This window comes from Priapulus caudatus, unplaced genomic scaffold (genome assembly GCF_000485595.1).
Source record: "Priapulus caudatus unplaced genomic scaffold, Priapulus_caudatus-5.0.1 Scaffold58, whole genome shotgun sequence".
Classification (NCBI taxonomy): Eukaryota; Metazoa; Priapulida; class Priapulimorpha; order Priapulimorphida; family Priapulidae; genus Priapulus; species Priapulus caudatus.
Window position 1 is genome coordinate 751,780 of NW_014577119.1, and position 19,996 is coordinate 771,775.

General features: G+C 51.8%; 2 protein-coding genes across 2 annotated transcripts in view; one reads left to right on the forward strand and one right to left on the reverse strand.

The window, feature by feature from the left end:
* Positions 1–6,967: 6,967 nt before the first annotated feature.
* On the reverse strand, positions 6,968–13,182 carry LOC106821068 (integrin alpha-PS1-like). Its single transcript, XM_014825710.1, has 2 exons — positions 12,594–13,182; positions 6,968–12,230 (listed from the first exon to the last, which is right to left on the reverse strand). The coding sequence occupies exons 1-2, from the start codon at positions 12,874–12,876 to the stop codon at positions 9,148–9,150; spliced, it is 3,366 nt and encodes a 1,121-aa protein (XP_014681196.1). The 5' UTR covers positions 12,877–13,182; the 3' UTR covers positions 6,968–9,147.
* A 1,420-nt stretch (positions 13,183–14,602) lies between these two features.
* Positions 14,603–19,996, forward strand: part of LOC106821069 (regulatory-associated protein of mTOR-like) — a 41,376-nt gene continuing 35,982 nt past the window's right edge. Inside the window, exons 1-3 of the mRNA XM_014825711.1 lie at positions 14,603–14,875; positions 16,882–16,984; positions 17,231–17,391. Coding sequence (XP_014681197.1) covers positions 14,864–14,875; positions 16,882–16,984; positions 17,231–17,391 — 276 coding nt within the window. The 5' untranslated portion in view covers positions 14,603–14,863. The remainder of the gene's footprint in view (positions 14,876–16,881; positions 16,985–17,230; positions 17,392–19,996) is intronic.

Below are 19,996 nucleotides of genomic sequence, written 5' to 3' on the forward strand. Positions count from 1 at the left end.
TATATATATATATATATATATATATTGACATGGGGAGAGAGAGGGGGAGATAAGCGTCGCGCCAGTGGTTATATATGGTGCTCGTAAACACTAACCCGGCGCTCCTTCGCCCGGCAAACTCACCGCTTCACTCTCGATGGTCTCGTGCGCTGCCGCTACCGCGTTATCACATGCCTCTATCAGCCGCGGTGTAGGTGTGTGGGTGGCTGGGTGCGGTGCGGGGGGAGCTCGGCTAGTATTCACGTGTACGTAGTACGGCTACGTGTGTTCTAGCTCTAGAACTATAGCCCTTCGGTCTGCCACAGAGCCGGGCTATAGTTCTAGTATAGTATAGCCTATAGTTCTTTATTCTTTTTTTTTTTTTTTTTTTTTTTTTTTTTTTGCTACGGGTCTCCGCTATCTCGGTGTTCGTCACGCGCGGCACGCTGGCGTTTTCTTCTGCATGACTCACTGTGACTTCGTTAGCAGAGCGAACAAACGCCGCGTTAAGCACTCCTCGATTTTGTTTATTTCTAACGGCGTGTTCTGTTGCGTGGCGTTGCTTCTTCTAGTTATACCGGACTCTTCTTTTTCATTTATTCGGCTCGCTCGATAATATATTGGACGGTTCGGCGGTGTTTGCTACGGAAAGCCGGTTGCTTCCGGTAGAGGGGGTCAGTTGCTTTTCGCGGCGCAGTAGGCACCGTGACTGCTGCGTGCGCTGAGCTCTGCGGGCATTATCTCGGATTGCCCGCGGCGGGCCGTATATATATATATACATGTTTATGTCGTTTCCGTGTGATTGGAGACGCGATTGCGAGCCGGCCAGATTGACCACTTCACAACAATCACCGCGACGTGGCGCTCTAATGCATAAACACTGTTCGTATAATGAGTGGAGGCGTGAGTACACGCCAAGTGTGTGCAGACTGACCGGTGCTTGTGCTCGGACATTCGTTCACTGACCGCGCTCAACGTGTGTGGCGATGACGTTGGGTTGGGTGGTTTGGTTTGGTTGTCGGTTAGCAACCATTTTCTTGGCTTTCGAGGGGCAGTTTTCGTCGGTGACGGTTTTACGCGAGGTCGCTGTCGCTCTCACGTGATTTTGATGAGCGTAGATGGACTCATATATTATACTCCTATTGCTATGACAAAACTGAAAGTCTGTAGTCTGAAGGTACTACTATATATGCGAGTGGACAGCAACAAGGACGGGTGCCGCTACTCTGAGAAACCATGGTTGTGCTAATAAAAACATGGCCGACAAAGGCAGTCATCACAACTGAAGTTCTTTCATGAAGAAACGGGTTAAAACATGTTAACATCGCGAGAGCTTATTGCTTATTGCACGGGCGTGTCAGACTACAGAGAGGTGTCTCCCCGAGGCGGTGAAACGCCTTCCTACCCGCAATAATGCAGAATGCAGAGTTACCCCTCATCACCCATACTAACTACAGACTACAACATCAGAATACAGAATTACTCCTCTCTGACCACACTACTATCGAATAGAAGCGCATAAACCGCGCGGCAAAAGAAAGCCTGATCAGTCTGAAGAGGTAGCTCACGTGACGTCACGACAGCGAAGCGTCACTAGGTCAAGTTGCCGTCGTTAGCTACGTCTGCCCTATTGGTTGTTCGCGTTCGAATAAAAGAAACCCTTGATCACGCACCCTAGCACGAACAGTAGTACATATCAGACTAAGATCACACACGTAAACTGTAACAGCTCACGCGCTCTTAGCCAGAGCATATACGCACACGACCACACAGGCACACGCGAACGTACGCATCGCATTAATCTTTTATACAATTACATTACATTAACGCGTCATACGTTTACGAACAGATATCTTCACGATACAGCCGACTGCACCGTCGGTCTGCTGCCGTCGACTCACTCACGCACTCACTCGGCCATGTTAGTATCGGAGGTGGCAGGCGGACCCGATTATTGGCTGCTGTCGATCCCTACCACTAAAACCACTCACCAGTGGTGCAGCGAAGGTCTGGAATGGTAGCTGGACCAACTCAAAGAAATGGTAAAACTACGTCCTCCTGATGACGGTAGAACTAGGCTGGGGGCGAGCAGCACGCGTGCATGTTTAGCACACCTATCGTATATTCCTATCCATCTGTCGCAGACAGCGAAGACATGCAATAGTAACGGGATGACACGATAGACACGGGCGTCCTCCTGGCGGTAGGACTAGGAAGGATAGTGGTAGGTAGACAGTTAAGGTAGGATGTGTAGGCGCATCGCAGGCGTGCGGTATTAGCACACTTCTAGTATGTCCAGCCTTCCACCCGCACCCAGCCCCTCCAACCTCGTACGAGACGTACTATGAATGTAATCGGCACCGTCTCTCACCCTCTCGCGCGCGAGGGAGGCATTATTACACCGAGGGTGCGTAATTTCGCGAGCACTCGGCCGCGATCGGCCTCCATGGGTTTGCCCCCCCCCCCAGCTTACGGCCACGCAGCTCATGATCGCATTTCACGGACCCACAGACAAACTATAGGTGGTGCGCGTGCAGTGCGGTGAAGACCACCGATCGCACAACTGGGCGTCTGCTGACGCCCGTCACGTGACGCGTCGCGACATTATCCCACGTACTTACGACAGAAATCGAGGAGGAGAAGCCGGCTGCATCAGACACCTACAGACAAAGAAGCCGTGTTCTTCCCAATCCAAACCAACCACCCGCCCACCCACCAGCAAGCCGCTTATAAGTGCATACGAATGAGTAATAACTCGCCAGAACACCTCCCCTCCGGCAGCCGCCCCCGCGCCCAGCAACATGAAGTGATTTGTGTAATTTTTCCCCGCAGCGTTTCTTTTTTAATCGAGAAGCACCGAGTCGCGTAACGGAATCAAGAGCCCGTGCATGATTCCACGACAATAGCGCGAGCGGAACCCGGCGCGATGTCGTCATTCTTTCTCACGAGCGAACTCAATGACCGGAGAGCTCAAGAGTGACTCACGAGCATGAGAAAGCATGAGAGCATATTATGAGAGAGCATGGGAAAGAGAGCATGATAGCGAGGGAGAGGGGGAAGGGTCGATTGTATGAGAGAGTGGAGGGAATGGAGAAAGACTGAGGCACGTACGCAAAAGGGGATAGAGAGAGCAAGCGAGGGGAAGGGTGAGAGGGGGAGAGAGGGATGGAGGAGAGAGAGAGGGGTGGGAGAACGAGAGAGAGCCACACACCCACGTTCCATGTAATATCTAACAAAATGCCATTTTATAATGCAATCTAAGAGAGAGAGAGAGAGAGAGAGAGAGAGAGAGAGAGAGAGAGAGAGAGAGAGAGAGAGAGAGAGAGAGAGAGAGAGAGAGAGACCTATACGGAGAGCGGCCCGCACGTTCAGCGAGGAGCGAAAGAAGCCTGATCAATTTTTAATACCAGCACAAACTCACTCGGCCATCGATTCGCTATAACTGCTGAACGAATGGGTTAGCAGACGCAGGCGGACTCGCCCACCGCTACCAGCAAACAGCAAACAGCAGCAGCAGCAGCAGCAGCAGCAGCAGCAGCAGCAGCAGCAGCAAAAGCAGCAGCAGTAGTAGCAGCGCGCGTGGAGGCGCCAGTTCTGCTGCCGGCGATATTACAACTGATAATTTCTTACCGGAGCGGTAGCTATTATCTGGAGTAAATAATCTCAAATTAAGATCATTTACCCCTGCTATTATATACTGCCAGTAGCCCACCACTTCCCGAGGCAGCAGCGTCTACTATTGTTCATGCTGGCTCCGCGGCTGCTATCTTCTACTACCTCTCAAGGTTAGGCTTGCCCGGGTTTTCTGTCTGCGTGTGCCGCCGGACAACCTTGCTCCTACTATCGGCCGGGTAAAATAACAAACTTGGCGACGCGGCAATCAAACCCGATATGGTCGGTGACGGGGGAACCCCTGGTAGCTAATTGACACAGCACGAGGCGGGCCCACCACTGCGTTTATTACTGTTAGCGGGGTGCGAGCCTGTAGCTGCTAGCTTCGCTCCTCTCACACTACCACACGGACCCCCCTAATCGAGCGCATTTACGATAGGGAGCGCGTAACGAATCTTTGCCCATAAATACGTTTACGGTTGGTTCGTTCGCAACCCCCCGCTATCTCCCGCCGTCACCGCAACCCCCCGCTATCTCCCGCCGTCACCGCAACCCGTCGCCCTCTCCCGCCGTCGCGACCGCCGCCGCCGCTTCTCTCTGTCTCTAGACCTATCTTTTTTCGCGCACGCACGTACATGTACACAAACATACACACACGCACGCACGACGCACGCGCGCGCGCGCGCGCACACACCCTTTCCATACGGGCCGCACGCTACACACAGACGTCGCTGAACGCGGCTCGGTCGCACTGCATGCACGCACGCGGGCGCGTACGTTCGTTCACCTGCTAAACTCATTCACACGACACGTACAGTCAGTCTCCTGTTCATCACGATGAGTCGGGGGAGGACATATGCCGATGGTATATATGCTAGTCAGGAGCCTGATGCTAGTACGAGTTCACTGCGTGCCTGCGCGTGACGTGAGCGAGTAGACAGACTCCAGTGATAATATAAGTCATTGGTAACCGAGCGCCTCCCTCGCCGGGGGCTCAACCACGGCGAGTTCCAGCATCAGTCTAGCTGGTGAGTACAAAAGCTCTCCGCACGCACCCATCCATCATCTTTCCCGTATATTGCCCCCGAGTCTCATCGCCAAACCCCGCCCCGACGTCGCTCGGGAAAAAAAACTTACATAAGAATGTCGCAGACACGAAACAGACCACCGCGGGCAAGACTGTCGCCATACGCTCTCGTTCCCGCACGCGCGCACAGGCCGCGGTGACGTTCGGAACCGGTCTAAACCACCGGCGGGAAATCCCTCCCCCTCCCCGTGCGTGCAATCGGCGGCGAGGATGGGGTTAAGGCGGGAGCGCCGGATGCGTGCGCGAGGGCGATTATCCGCCTGGCTCGCCGACGTGTTTATAAAAAAACATCGCATTCTCCCCCCTCCCTCGTTCCCGCATCCATGCAGCACGGAGACAGAGGAGCCAGGCGACGCTCTGGCTTCCCGAAATGGCAATTCGAGCCCCGCAAACAGCGGCAATGAAATCAGCGCGCCCGTACAGTCTATAAGACACACACACACTCCTCCTCTCTCTCTCTCTCTCTCGCTCTCTTTCTATCTCCGTCGGCGGTTATTGGACTCGCGGGAAATGCGTTTCAATCGAGTCGGAAAGCAAATCGAACGACAGCGGGTGGCAGACGCAGAAACCTAGCAGCAGCGGCCGCAGCCGAGCGGCGGTCCCGCCGGAGAGCGACGCGTAACGACGCAGACGACTCCGCTGGCGCACAGCAGACGCCTTAGCAGAACTCATATATAGCAGACGAACTTTCACTCCAGCCCCCGCGCGCGCTCACTGCCAGTACACGCATACAAGGGAAGCTTTTAAACCAAGAGACTTTAAAAATTCTACACGTGCACGTTATATTAGCTCGATGTTGCATCTATGAGAAACGCGATATGGGACCAATCTCGGTCTTTACTCGGGTGAGGGGGGAGACAGACAGACACAGGCACAGACACAGGCACGCACGAACACACACGCGCACGCATCCTCCACGCACAGGCACACACAGGACACAGGACACAGGACAGGAGGCAGGACAGGACAGGAGACAGGACACAGGACAGAAAGACACAGACAGAACGAACACACGGTTATATGATCCCACTCGTGTCGTTCGCACGTAATTAGACACTATTTTAATTCCATTCACTCACAGCACTACCACGCTAACATTTCCAACTGTGGGAGACTGGAAGAACTGAAGTATGGATGTATGGAGGGTCCTGATGAACCGTGGTAGGACAGTCACGGCGAGTGAAGTGAATCTCCCGCGCCTTCCACACGCACAGACAGACCGCGACGCTCACATCGTGTATCTGAGGTCCGCGGCTTCAGTAACGTAACAGAGATGAATTATAATATTTCAAAGTCAAGGGCGGTCGCGTTGAATTTCTCCCCCAATTCTTATCTTCCGTGAACCACACCCGGAACACGCCCAGCGCTCTCCCACCACCTGCACCCACCCCCTTTATCTCAGTAGATCTAGCAGCTAGCAGTTAACCGCATACACGCTCGCGGGCGCGCAGCCCTTTAAAAAATCTACACGCGCACGTTATACGCGCATGCATCTAAAAAAATTGTTATTAGCTCGATGTTACATCTATGAGAACCGCGATATGGGACCAATCTCGGTTTTTTTGTCTTAGATCAATCTAAGTAGAACCCGCGCGCGTTTTTGCAGCTGGGCCGTCTTCGCCCGCGTGTAACCTCATCCGAAGTCTTTACACGGCCGTGCATGTGTTGCGCTATTAGTTTAGAAACTTAGAAGTGTCTCTGCGGAGCTATAAGCTGGCCCGCCTCGCAATGTCGTTTTTTATCCATCCGTAGAGAGAGACCGTAGAATCGCAGCGTGCTCGCGAGTGAGGCCTCCTCAGCATACACATGTGAACGACTTGCGCTTTCGCTAAAACGCGAAAGACATGTTTTCACTAAACGCTACTTAATCGACCCGAAGAAAGACTAACATCGCGAGTACAAGCTGATACAGCCATAAGTCCTCCCTGGGAGTGTGCAGTGTATTCGCGGCGAGATGAGAGGCAAAGAAGAGAAAGAAGAAAACGGAAAAAGAGGAGAACAAGATGGAGAGGAAGATGAAGAGGAGGAGGAGCAAGTAGCAGAGGAAGAAAAAGCACGTGGCGAATCTTGAGATCATACTAATTCAGTATTCACGTACGACGTCACAATACATGACAAAGAGAGAGGGGGATGGGTGTGACTTGTGGCCAAAGAGACACGCGAGAGGCTACCGAGACAGAATAAAACAATTCGTTTTACGGCTCTCGTAGCCCATCCCCACACTCTCCCGCTCCGACCCACTCCCTATCTCGCTATTACACCACTCCCCCTTTCTCTCGCTTCCAGCCCTACCCCTCTCGCTCTTACAGCCCTCCCCTCCCCCCATACACCGAGGGTGACGGTGCGAAATTACAGGCGGCCGAAATTGACATTTCCAGCTAAAATACATACGCATGTATTGTACACGCGTACACGGCACCAGCACGTAAATTGCGAGTAAGCACTAGACGAGTGCTTGTTATTGTGTTTGCCTGGTCATACTACCACACTCAGTGGCGGTTCGATTTGTGAGCAGCGTGGTGGGGGCCCGACCACCATTAGGAACGGGTTTGCGAGCGGGAGAGGGGAGCGTACCAGCGGGCCGCTTGCGTTGGAGTCGGAGCCGTAAAGCCACTGCTAATAACCGGTCCACAGTCAGTGTGCATTGGTCACATTCGCCAGTCATTCCGCTCTCCGTCCCTCGCAAGACGGATCGAACGGAGCGAGCAACCGCGACAACCTAACCGCGGCAAAACCAGCAGCAATCCCGCCCCTGCCTGCTGCCCCCGCGCAAGGTGGTCGGCCGACAATCGGACGAGTCGGCAGCTGAAATTCCCCGCCGCCCCCTCATCGCAGGCAATCGGGGCAAATCGTGTCGTCGCGTGATGATTATCGCTAGAGGGGGAAGATGACCGGGAGCAGCAGCAGCAGCAGCAGCAGCAGCAGCAGCAGCAGCAGCAGCAGCACTGGTGGTGGTCAGTTAGCAAGCAAGCAAGCCGGGCCGCTGCTGCGACAAGGGCCCGCCGACTTCCACGCTGCCGCAGAAATCAATCAGAGATGGCTTTCAATGAGTCTTGCTGCTGCTGCTGCTGCTGGTGGTGGTAGTGGTACAGTCGCCACGCACACGCCCGCAGCAAGTCGTATTGGCTCGCTGTACCGGCCGGCCTGCGCGCATCTACTGTGAGAGTGCAAACTACTGTGCAGGACATGGGCGGCCCAGCGCAGTGGACCCGGCCCGGCCCGCAGGTACAGGCACAATACGCGGGCACGTAGTAAACGGGGGTGGGAAGTAAAACAGGGCGCCAAATCTGTGGGAAAAATTTTCCATCTCATCTGCCGTTGGGATTCTGTGGTGGGGGTCTGGGTGTGGGAGTGAAATTATGGAGGGCCGATTTCACGGATCGACTAAGGTGCCAGCTGCTGGGAGCAGGGGCAGTAAGTCTAGGGCTGCACATCGGAGCGCAAGCACGCGCAGGAGAAAGAGAGGGAGACCGTGTGTAACGTGGCAGGCATGCGGTCACGGCAAGTATAACTGGTTACACTACCTGACTCTGACTTTGTGCACATGACAATAACTGTACCTATCTAGCACTTCACTCCAACCCAGCGCCTGTGACATAGGAAAGGACTTCACAGATAAAGCTCTCACAACAGTAAATGCAATGGTTTTTTACTGCGTCTACCCGAACTTAGTCGTAGATGGGCGGACGCATGCTCCCTGTGCCAGAACCAGTCCTTCGTCTGCCTCCTCGTCCAACCTTCCTCCTCTGATGACCGAAGCTGGTGTGTTGGCCATGGATGCTTCCAACGGACCACGACGGCAACCTTCCCGTGCACCACGCAGAGGAAGCCATCACCATCCTCATCCAGAAGCCAACTGGAGTGGGGGACAGAAGACACACATTCCCTCTCACGTCACAGGGGTGGGACGTACAGACGTCACATGCGCGCTCCTGCATCCTCGCTACACCACCGTCTGCACACGGTGGGCGCGGCGGCTGGGGACTCCAGAGGGCGCTACTCCCGAGACACAAATTAGCTGGATTTGCGCTCGCTCGGCTGCGGGACTCTCGGTCGCGGGTAGGTGAAACCCAGACGCAAGTCGTTTGCTTTTTTCGCGCCGCGCAGGGTTTAACGGGAGGATCAGCGTTTTGCACGTTTTCCCAATTACCGGCACGTCAGGGCATCTGCTTGTGATAAGCGGGCAGCTCTTCTGACGCGTGCCCGCCCTGCCCTGCCTCCATCAGGGCGGCTCTGCAATGCCGTGTTCTGGCAGGGAGGCCCCTCCTGCCTCCATTGCACGGCACCACGTGGGCTGCCGCAAGGGCCGCCGCGTGGGCGACTGCAATGTCACGCTCTCGCAGGAACGCTTCCCGGTCAACTTACCTGAGGGTTAGTCAGTTTCGACTCAAGCCGCTGCATGCATCTTGCCTGCCACGCACTTTGCCCCCCCGCACTCTCGCGTCGCGTCGCCGGGCCGACGCCGGTCGCTACGACGATTCGTCCGCGTACAGCCTCTTCTTCTCCATGCGCGCCGTCATCTCCTCGGGCCGCGTGCGCTTGAAGAATCCCGTCCAGCAGAGAATCGCCACGATGCAGCTGAGGACGAGGATGCCGGCTCCAATCGAGACGATGATGATCCAGATCGGCAGCTGCTCCTCGACCTTGACTCGCAGCGCGTCCGGGTAGGCCTTCGTGACGGCCGACGCGTGGTCGTTGCTCGGGTCCTGCTCGATGCTCAGCGACGGGTCGATGGTGACGTTCGCGTGCGACGCGATGAGCACGTAGTCGGCGTCGCGGTAGTCCTCGAGGAAAGTGCCGTTCCAGAGCCGCGCGCGCATCGTGATCTTCACGCTCTCATGGCTCGAGAGGTCCACGATGTTGCACACGAACGTGAAGCACTTCGCCGTGCCCGTCTCGCAGTCGAACCGCGCCACCTTGCCGTGCGACTTCACCGCTGCCGTGCTGCTGTCGGCCGTCGCCCGCGCCGCCTCGCGTTTCCGCCGCCGGTGGTCGGACCCGAGCGGCTCCGTTTCATCGTCGGCGAAGCCGGGATTCGCCGCCGAGGCGGAGACGTCGGCGCGCGGCTTGCGCGTGCGCTCGACCAGCTCGAGGCCGAGCGGGTTGACGTACGCGGCGGCGTCGCCGAGGTCGCACGCGCCGTTGCCGCTGACCTCGGGCGGCGCGACCATGTAGAGCAGGTACTTGCCGTGCGCGCGGTTGTTCTCGACCTCATGCGGCCACCAGACATGCACGCGCAGCGCGCCGATGCTGCCTGTGCCGTTGTTGAGCACCGTATAGGCGTGCTCGACGTACGCGCCGATGTCCTTCTCGTGCGACATCGCGAACGCCCCGCGCACGTCGCCGCCGTACAGGATCTGGTCGGGCGGGTAGGCCGACGCCTCGACGAGCAGGTCCGTGCGCACGAGCGTGCGCGCCGTCAGCGCGACGACGTTGTCCGCCGGCACCGCCTCCTCGCTTGACGTGCGCGCGGCGGCGTTGACGACGAGGCGGCGCGCCGTCGCCGGCAGCTCGCTCACGTCGAGCGAGAAGCGGAGCGTGCGGCGCGCGCCGTTCGCGAACGGGTTTCCGATCTTGCAGAGCAGCGTGCCGTTGTCGGGCGAGCACGTCGTGCCGCTGCCCGGCTGCAGCGTCGGGTAGTCGACAAAGTCGGACACGGTGACGACGAGCTCGGCCTCGTAGGCGGCCTCGGCGCGGTTCGTCACGACGACGGTGACGTTGAGCGAGTCATACTCGCCGAGCACCAGCACGGGCTCGCCGCCTCCCTCGCCCGCCGGCAGCCCGAGGTCGCCCACCACGACGAGGTCGCTGCGACATGTGTCCTCGTCGCCGTCGTCCGCGCAGTCCTTGAGGAACTCGATGCTGAACTCGCTCGACTCGGAGCCGCGCGCGAGGATCGGGAAGTCGTCGACGCTCGGCAGCGGTTGCCCCGGCGACGGCACGGTCGGCGCGGCGGCGACGAGTGCGCTCGCAACGATGACGGCGATCGGCCGCAGTATGTCGCGCGTCTCCTTCTTCACGTAGAGCGTCTCCTCGTCGCCGCACGTCCAGCGGCCCGTCGACTGCTTGCCGAGCGTGATGTCGCGCGTGACACGCCAGCTCGGCTCGCCTGCGTTGCGGAACGACACGCGCCGCGCAAAGTCGCTCTTCGCGGCGTCCGCCTCGATAGTGAAGGTCATGCGCAGACGCGTGTTGAAGGTCGCCGCCGGGAATGCCGTGTACTTGAAGCACGGCTCGAACGAGACGCACAGCTGTCCCGGCGCGCTCGGACACGACTTGTCGTACGGGTCGATCGGCTTAATCGGACTGCGTGTCTTGAACGTGACGTTGACGATGGGCCGCGCGAGCAGCAGCACGACCTTGTCCGACTGGAAGGCGCCGACGACGAGGTCCGGGTACTGGTTCTCATCCAGGTCCTGCCTGCCGGCCAGCGAGTGACCGAAGGCCGGCATCGGGCCGCCGGGCAGGCTCTCCGACTTGATGACCTGCGCCGGCTCCTCGACGATGAAGTCCTTCGAGCCGTGGAAGATGTAGACGGAGCCGTTACCCTCGTACGGCGCGCCAACGGCGACGTCGTCGTATCCGTCCTGGTTCACGTCACCGATCGCTCGCACGATGTGCCCAAAGTGCGAGCCGAACGAACCCGAGATGTTGACGGGCACCTGGTTCGGGTCGAATCCCGCCGCGCTGTTGCGGTAGACATAGACGCGGCCGCCAAACTTGTTGTCGCCGCCGCGGTAGAACGGCGCTCCGACGATGAGGTCCTCGTATCCGTCCCCGTCGAGGTCGACGCCGGCGAGAGAGTGTCCGAAGTACGACCCGAGCTCCTCTCCACGCAGCGTCATCACCTGCACGAGCGTCTTGTTCGCTCCCGAGTTGACGCGGTGGAAGAACAGCACCTCGCCGACGTCGCCGCTGCGTGGCGCCGCCGATACGTATGTCAGCTCGTCGTCGACGAAGCGGCCCGTCGTCACGGCGTATCCCATGTAGCTGTACGACGGCGTCTGCTCGATGGGGGAGTTGTACCACGTCGTGTCGGCGAACAGGTCGTCCGGGTCCTGCACGCTGTTCACCATCGCCGACCCGGACCACGTGTACGAGCCTGGCGCGCCGAAGATCACCGTGCCATCATCGGCGATGTGCGCGTCGGCGCCGAACTGGCAGTAGGCGTACTCCTGGTGGCCGCCTCGCGTCGGCAGGCCGCGGCACGGCGAGTACATCATGTTGTAGTCGAGCTCCTTCGTGAGGCCGTAGCAGGCACCGATGCCGTACCTGTAGTCAGAGTTGACCATGAGGTAGCGGTGAGCGCAGATGACCGCAAACTTTCCGGGACCCTGACTCGTCACGGTGACGCCGAGCCACTGCTCGTCCTTCGACTCGGAGTCCCGCGGCGGTTTGTTGCCCGCCTGCATCAAGTTCTCGACATCGAGCGACTGGCAGTCGTAGGGGTCGGACGTGATGGGGCATCGTTGTACGACTCCAGTGTTACTGGTCGCTTGCTGACCCGTCTCACCGCGCGGTGCTCCGACTAGTAGGAGGTTTTTCTTTTCACCTTTAAATATTAAACAATTAAAAATCAGCAATAATCGGTGAAATTAATGCTGACATCATATCTATTTCCACCCCACCTTGACTGAACACCTGACGCTACCAGAATATCAATTAGAATTACCAGGTCCAATACTGTATGCGTACGCGGTACAGTACGTAGCTTAGTGTTCTCACAGTCCATACAAATATATAAAATATCAAGAGCTAAATATCAATATCTACTGTTAATTTATTGAATGTCGTATACGTTACGTCTATATTAAATCGGGATAGGTAGTGATACTGATAGTAAATGATTAAATCTTACAAGATTTAGTACAAGAAGTAAAAACTTAAAAACTAGTACGCAGGTAAGCTTACTCACCACCTGGTTCGATGATTTGATGACCCGTGACGGAGTAACCAAAATATGTATCCTGTTTTCCTATTTTGACGATCGGTAATCTAACTTCCAAATTAAAAGCATGCACAACTACAAATGTTTGGATGACACATAGCACAAAACAACAGAAGTGATCCATTTTGCCAGCGATAGCTACGGTTCGTTCGGCACACGGTACACCTCCAACCGCGCGCTCATGACACGCACGTAGCAACGCTCTGCCAACTCTCACGCACTGGTAGCGGTAGACTCGCGCCGGTTGCATAAATAAAGGCCATAGGCAAACCTGCGCCACAGGATGGGCGGTGATCACTATGTGGCGACATCTACAGTGGAGTTTCTGTTAAAGCGAAGTCCCCGTTGAGCTGGCATTTGATAAAGACAGGTGTGTCCAGTTTTATTCCTCTACTCAACCTAGCATCACCATAGACGGAGTAAATTAATATTAAGGACGCGGCGCGGGGAGGCGATTTGTCACCCAGAGGAATAATCACGAGGTAACACTTTTTTGGAAAAGTTGCAAGAAGTAATTAAACCACGCGTGCAGAACAAATGCAGTGATACGATAAGAATGCACGAAAAGACATTTGAGGTACGCCCTGCGTATATATGCAGCACGGATTTTTGTATCAGATAAGGGGTAGGGAGAGGTCTTATTAAAATCAATACAGATAAACAGCTAGTATATTGTTATTTTCAATTTATTCTCACTATGACAGGTACGAAAGGCGTGTGATTGAATTCGTCCCCGCATCTGCATTTCCCAACGCATCGCGCGCATGCACGCGCACGCGTGCGCGCATGTGCGTGCACGTCTGCAAGCGCCTATATATGCGCGCGAGTTTATGATGGTGGTTATGCTGGTACGGTGAAAACGCATTTAGATAAACCTCACTGAAAGATAGATATGTAATTGCGAAACTCCCGTGGTTTTGTCACCGTGGGAATAATTATATGACACCACGAAAACCTACCTACGGGAAAAGTTCTATCTATCAATCTATCAATCAATCAATCTATCTATCTATCTACCGGGTATCTATCTATCTATCTAATCTACTCTATCTATCATCTATCATCATCATCTACTATCTATCTATCCATGACTATCTACTATCATCTACTTCTCTATCTATCATCTCATCAACTATCTATCTATCTATCTATCTATTATCTATCTTCTATATCTATCATTTATTCTATCTATCTATCTATCTATATCTATTATCTATCTACTACAAATCACTATCTATCATCTATCATCATCATCACATCTACGATGTATCTATCTATCTATCATCTATCTATCTATCAATCTATACACATCTTATCTATCTATCCATTAACTATCTACTATCTATCTATTACTATCTATTATCTATCATCTATCTACTACTAATACTATCTATCTACTATCTACTATTATCTATCTTCTATATCTACTATCTCATCTATACTATCATTTATCTATCTAAATCTATCTATCTATTATCTATCTATAGATCTATCTACATTATCATCTAATCTCTATCAATACTCTATCTACTATCTCTCGCTCTCCTCTATAATATATAATAGTTTATAATAATATAGTATATCCATTCATCCACGCCATCCACATAACCATAATGTTAAACTTGGCGTTGACAAAAAAGAGTACACCGAACTGCTCTGCGACTTTATTCTGCGACGCTACTATATGGCAATACTGTGCAGATGCTATCCAAAGTGTTGGCTGGAATGTCATTCGGGCTAAATATGTATATGAAACTTAGCTGTTTAACAGTTATCACAGTTTATTATAATAGCGGTTATTACAGTGGGCCACGCTTGGGCCACTGCCACACACGATCTCATAAATAATCTATATTATATAATATTATATATAATAATTATACTATAGAGATCATTGCCACACGGCACACACCAAAGTGACAGCTGCCACTAGGGAGCGCTATCTTCCGAATAATAATATCAACATGGACGCCAAGGCAGTGTAACGCGAGCGCGAATAGTGGAAAAACGCATGTGTTACATGCGTGAAAACCTTTAACGCGTTATTGAAATTTTTCTTCTAACTAATGGTGGAAGCTACTGTGTGTCAAACTGCGAGAGCATGGCGACTTTGAAAAAGCCAAGATGCCATAGAGGAAGAGGCAGAAGTAGATGATTGGCATCTACCGTTGGCCTTTGTACAGAAGAGAAATCTGGAGGCAATAAAAGGGTTGGAAGTTGAAACTGAGAAATGGAGGATGAAGGAAAGAGTACGTACATTCGTAAACAACGACAGCAATAAAGTTATTTTTTCCTAGTACTAGTATGATCTGATGTACAAAAAACGGCCCAAGATAAAACATGGGTCCAATAAAACCAATGTGCCTAACCTGAACGCCTAACCCTAATCTAAACGCCAACCTAACGCTAACCGAACCTAAACCTTAACCCTAAGCATAATATGAATAAAATATAATATTATATGAGTAAATGACATTGGTTATTGGACCCACATGTCCTCTATCCCTGAACCAAAACCACAGTGGGAGCGCAGTAACTGAGTATAAGCACGTGTAACGTGGATTTCAAGGAAGCTAAATCGATGGGCAAGTCTACCAATGCCATGGCATTTGCGCTGAAGCGCAGGCACTTGGAACGTCTCAATAAAAAACAAAAATGAAATAAACACGAAATTACCCCAAAGTCCTTAATGTCTCTACTCATTCGGCCTATAATCACCTGAAATGCCGGTCAAATGCCATGCTCAACACACAAAGTACAGATGCCGCATCCCCGCCCGTGCTGATCTGCGTTCACAACACAACAGAATAAGAAGCAGGAGAAAGCGTGGATCGCGAAAATTGCCTCACGCTCGCTTCAATTCACACCTCACAGCACAAATACAACATCGCAAACCACTTTCCAATCTGTAGCTAATGGTACAGCGAAAGTCACCTTGTTCGAATATAACTCGCCCTTTGTCCTTCCCGTTATCTCGTCAGAGATAATCCTCGGAAATCCGCAGACATGTTCCTCGCGTGAAAAAAAGAGGACGACAGATCCGAAAACACCAGTAAGGCCGCCCTCGATTGATCGCTGAGTCGTGGTGCGTGACGTCATGCGCCTGCGCGCATGTGCTTGGCTTGGCCGGCCTCGAAACGGAGCTCGAGCCGAGCAGAGCTCATCCCAGCATGCAAGCACGCCGCCATTACTCGTGTATAAACAGACATCTTCGTCCTCTTTAGCATTTTCCACGGAGAGAAGCATTTCCTGCAGGATTTCACGAACATATCCGGCGCGAGTAGGTAAGTAACAAAGCAAGTTATAAAATTCAAACATGTGAACATTTCTGTACACATGGTGACATAGCTACCAAGATGGAAGCTGTTTGATGTGTATTTGTGCTGTTAAGGTGTGAAATAAAGCGAGCGTTGAGCGAATTTCGCGATTACGCTTTCCTACCTGCTTTCTTATTCATGTTGTTTGTGCACGCAGCACAGCGCGGGCGGGCGTGCGGGGTACTTGTGTGTTGCAGATGAGCATTTGACCGGCATTTACAGGTGATTATAGGCAAAATAGAGTAGAGAAACATTAAGACTTTGGTACATTTCGTGTTTATTTACCTTTTTTTTTTATTGATACGTTCCAAGTGCCTGTGCGCTGAAGGGGTCGTTGTCGTATCAGGTACTACAGATATGTACCCGAGGTACATATATCTATACACAAAGTGTACCAGACTTGTACTACAGAAGTGTACCCTAACCCTAACCCTAACCCTAACCCTAACCCTAAACATACCTCATATAAAAATATAAACATAATACTAAACAACCTAAAACTACCTCGGGTACATATCTGTAGTACCTGATACGACAACGACTCCATCTGCGGCATTTGCTCAGTTCCAGGCAGTTCAAGTCGAAGTGACTACTTCAGCAAATATAATTATTTGCTATTAAGTTAGTACAATTTATTTAGTTTTGTTGCATAGATTGTTGACGCCTCTATAAAACAGATAACGGTCTATAAACTAAAGGACACTTGGTGGTTTCTTGGAGTTACCCTTGGGCTTATCCAGCCAAACCTGTGTGTGTAAGGGCCACTTTAATCTTCTATTACTATTAGTATTAGTGGCCGATACAAGAAGGGGGTAATTTTATAGCTGTGCCCACGAAGACGTGTTTGACTGCATTTAAACATGCCTGAGCGATATCCGTTGCTGTTGCACTATGAGATTTGCACATGTTTTATGTTTATAACATTTGCCTCAACGTAGATGAAAACGGTCAGCGTGGCATTGGTACTGTGCCTCAATGTTGGCGTAGATCCTCCAGATATTGTGAAAACGCAACCATGTGCAAGACTAGAGTGCTGGATAGGTAACTACTTAGTGATAATAGTAATAATAATATGCTATACACAATGCATCGTCATTTAGTAGTTTTGCCAATTCGCTGTAGGTCATCATCAGTAAAATAAATATAATGATTTTTTGGAAAAAAAAGGCAGTTCTTTATTGAAGTGCATGTGACGAAAACGTACCCAAACTGTCACCTTCGAAAAAATTTCTGCCAACGTGCCGATTCGCCCATAAGCGATGATGTAATGTTGATGCGTTCGTGCAGATCCGCTATCGCAGCCTGCACAGAAGGCATTAGAGATGATCGGTGCGAAGCTGCTGGGACAATACGAGCGATGGCAGTCACGCGCACGCTACAAGCAGTGCCTCGATCCGACGGTGGAGGAGGTGAAGAAGCTGTGCACGTCACTGAGGAGAAACGCGAAGGTAAGCGAGCGCATCCTAGCAGAGTAGAAAGAAGGGGAGGGGGAGAGAGACAGAGAAGGGAAAGAGAATTGGGAGAGAGGGGAATGGAGCGAGAGCCAGAGAGTGAGGTTCAGAGGGCGAGAGCGGGAGTGTTCGAGAGATTTAGTGTGAGAGCGAGAGCAAGAGAGAAATGGGTATAAAGACAGGAGGATAGGGAGGGGGAAGTTTCTGGACGCTTGGGGCGCATGGGGCAGTTTAGCGTTCGGTGAGTTTACTCCGCAGGCTAGAGGCAGCTGTTTCGTAAATTTCTGTGAGTCCTTCTTCAACGAATACAAGTGCATGATTGGATTGAAGAGTCCTACACGTGCCAAATTGATTTATTAGTTGGGGCCATCAAAGCAATCATTGCAGGTTCCTCTTTTATTAACGTATTTTCGACAGCTGACTGTGACAGTTTAAAGGAATGCTTTTACTGTAGAATTGAGAAGTAGATATTATGAATAGTAAGATTGATAAATAATAGCGCAACAGTAAACCTATAAATATTTTAAAATTCCGTAATTCACGTTTTTGTGCATAAAACAACATTGGAATTTCAAAAATCTACATTTTTGGGGCGCTGACAATGACAACTGCGCGCGATCATGGGTCTGCGCACCCTGAAAAAGTTGTGCATTAGTAATTTTACGTTTGGGCAGCAAGTTAGCAGACTGAGGGGCTATACACAAAGTGCAATTATATTTATACTTTAAATGCAATTAACCCACAACGATATATGCATTTTAGGGGACATTTATCGCAGTATTATAAGCTGAAACTATAGCTGTCATTTAGTAAGATATGGTGCAATGCCTTCTTGCCTTTTCAGATTAATAAAATAAGAAACACTGAGAACAGCCCGCTCGGTCTGTTAGTCCTATGCTGAAAAGTCCGTTTGCGCACTTTTTCAGATACGTGCGCTTTTGAGGTGGCCGCCATCGTCCGTTGTACTCAAACTGTAGATCGTGTAGTTTGAAAATGTTCATGTAAAAAAAAACATTTCTTATGAGGTGATGAACCATGAAATTTTTAATGTAGTGCGTAATTTAACCTAACCTCAACTGAAAATATCCTAGCACCGATAGAGTCACAGTATTGTCCTTTAATGAGTGTCATGTTAGCTGTTGAGGCATTTTTTCTCATGGCATCTCGGCTCTTTGTCTGTATATTGTAAAATATATCCGCGTTGTAGTATAGTCCTAATGCTGTGTGCATTGTCCCGCTTCGGCATTTGTCAGTCGGCGTATCCTTTCGCGCTATGTGCTGAAGCTTCTGCAGGAAGCTCGTGCAAGAGAGCTGCGCCCATCTTACGTGGTGTTTATCTGGGGCAAAGACTCGCTGTGGATAGCGTACGTACTTCAATACAAATTAGCCAACTGCTGAAGACACACGACGAAAAAATCAGTCAGGTGGTTCGGTGGACTCCAGACATGGTAACTGTTCTTACTATTTGTCTGGGTTTGTTAACGTATTTGTATAGTATATGTTGTCGTCTTTATAACAAAAAAATGTTTTCGACTTTTTTGCAGAACGTGTCAGACTGATTTAGTTCAACGATAATGGTCACAAATATTTCCTATCTGTCTGGCAGATCCCTGCAAGGCCAGGTAAGCATAACTAGTTTACATGATGCCTACTCAGTCATTAGTGTGATGTTGGTGCACCAGTCGTTATTATACCGCGCCCCCGCCAACGACTGAGTAATGGTGGGGGGCGTATTCTGGAAACACTTGAATTTGTCCTGTTGTCTGTCTGTCCGTCTACCATGCCGCGCCCGCTGGGCACGCTAAAGCAAAAAGGACGCGTGCTTCGCCCTAGGTGGAGGGACACACCCGCTGAATGTGCTGTTCTCTGATTGGCCACGGTTGGAGCTAAAACAAACGTGCCCAACCTCGCGCTGCTGCCGTGTCGGTGATATTAGGAAACATGATGACCGCGCGACTTTTGCGTTTACACTGGCAGATTTGCCAGTTGCCAAATTGGCCAAGTGTCGTACAAATTCCTACGAATCACATACCCCACTGATACAGCAGCCATAACAGCTCGAACTGGAGGCAGGGTTCTCCTACGTGCGCAAACGGGGCGTTTGGAAAGACCCGCCCTGTTTGATATTCGTTGCGCCCGTTTAATTCGCACCAAACAATAAGAAGGTTTGCCAGCGCGGGATAATCGATCCGTAACAAGAGCTGGCGTTGCGAGCGCAGGACATCCGAGCGTGATTTTTAACCGTACAGCATGCCTGGCAGACAAGTACACACAGGTTAACCTGACAAGTGCGACAGTGTAACCTGTTCTAACTGTACAACCGACTCGGCGATCGTTTATATATCAACAAGAACCCCAAATACGCGTTTCGTCTATGGTGTGGTGGGCCGATTTTACGGCATTAATTAGTCGTACGGTAAAAATAGGCCGCCCCCGGACCGCCCCTAGTTTCCCCCTCCCGCCCTCCCCCTAGTTTCCAACCTCACACCCCCTCCACCTCTAACCCCTTGCCCCTCCCCCTGTTTTGAATTTTCTCCTGGGGAGAACCTGGAGGAGTAATTATGTAGTCGCCTCCTGCTGGGCAATCATTCTAGTTGATTGT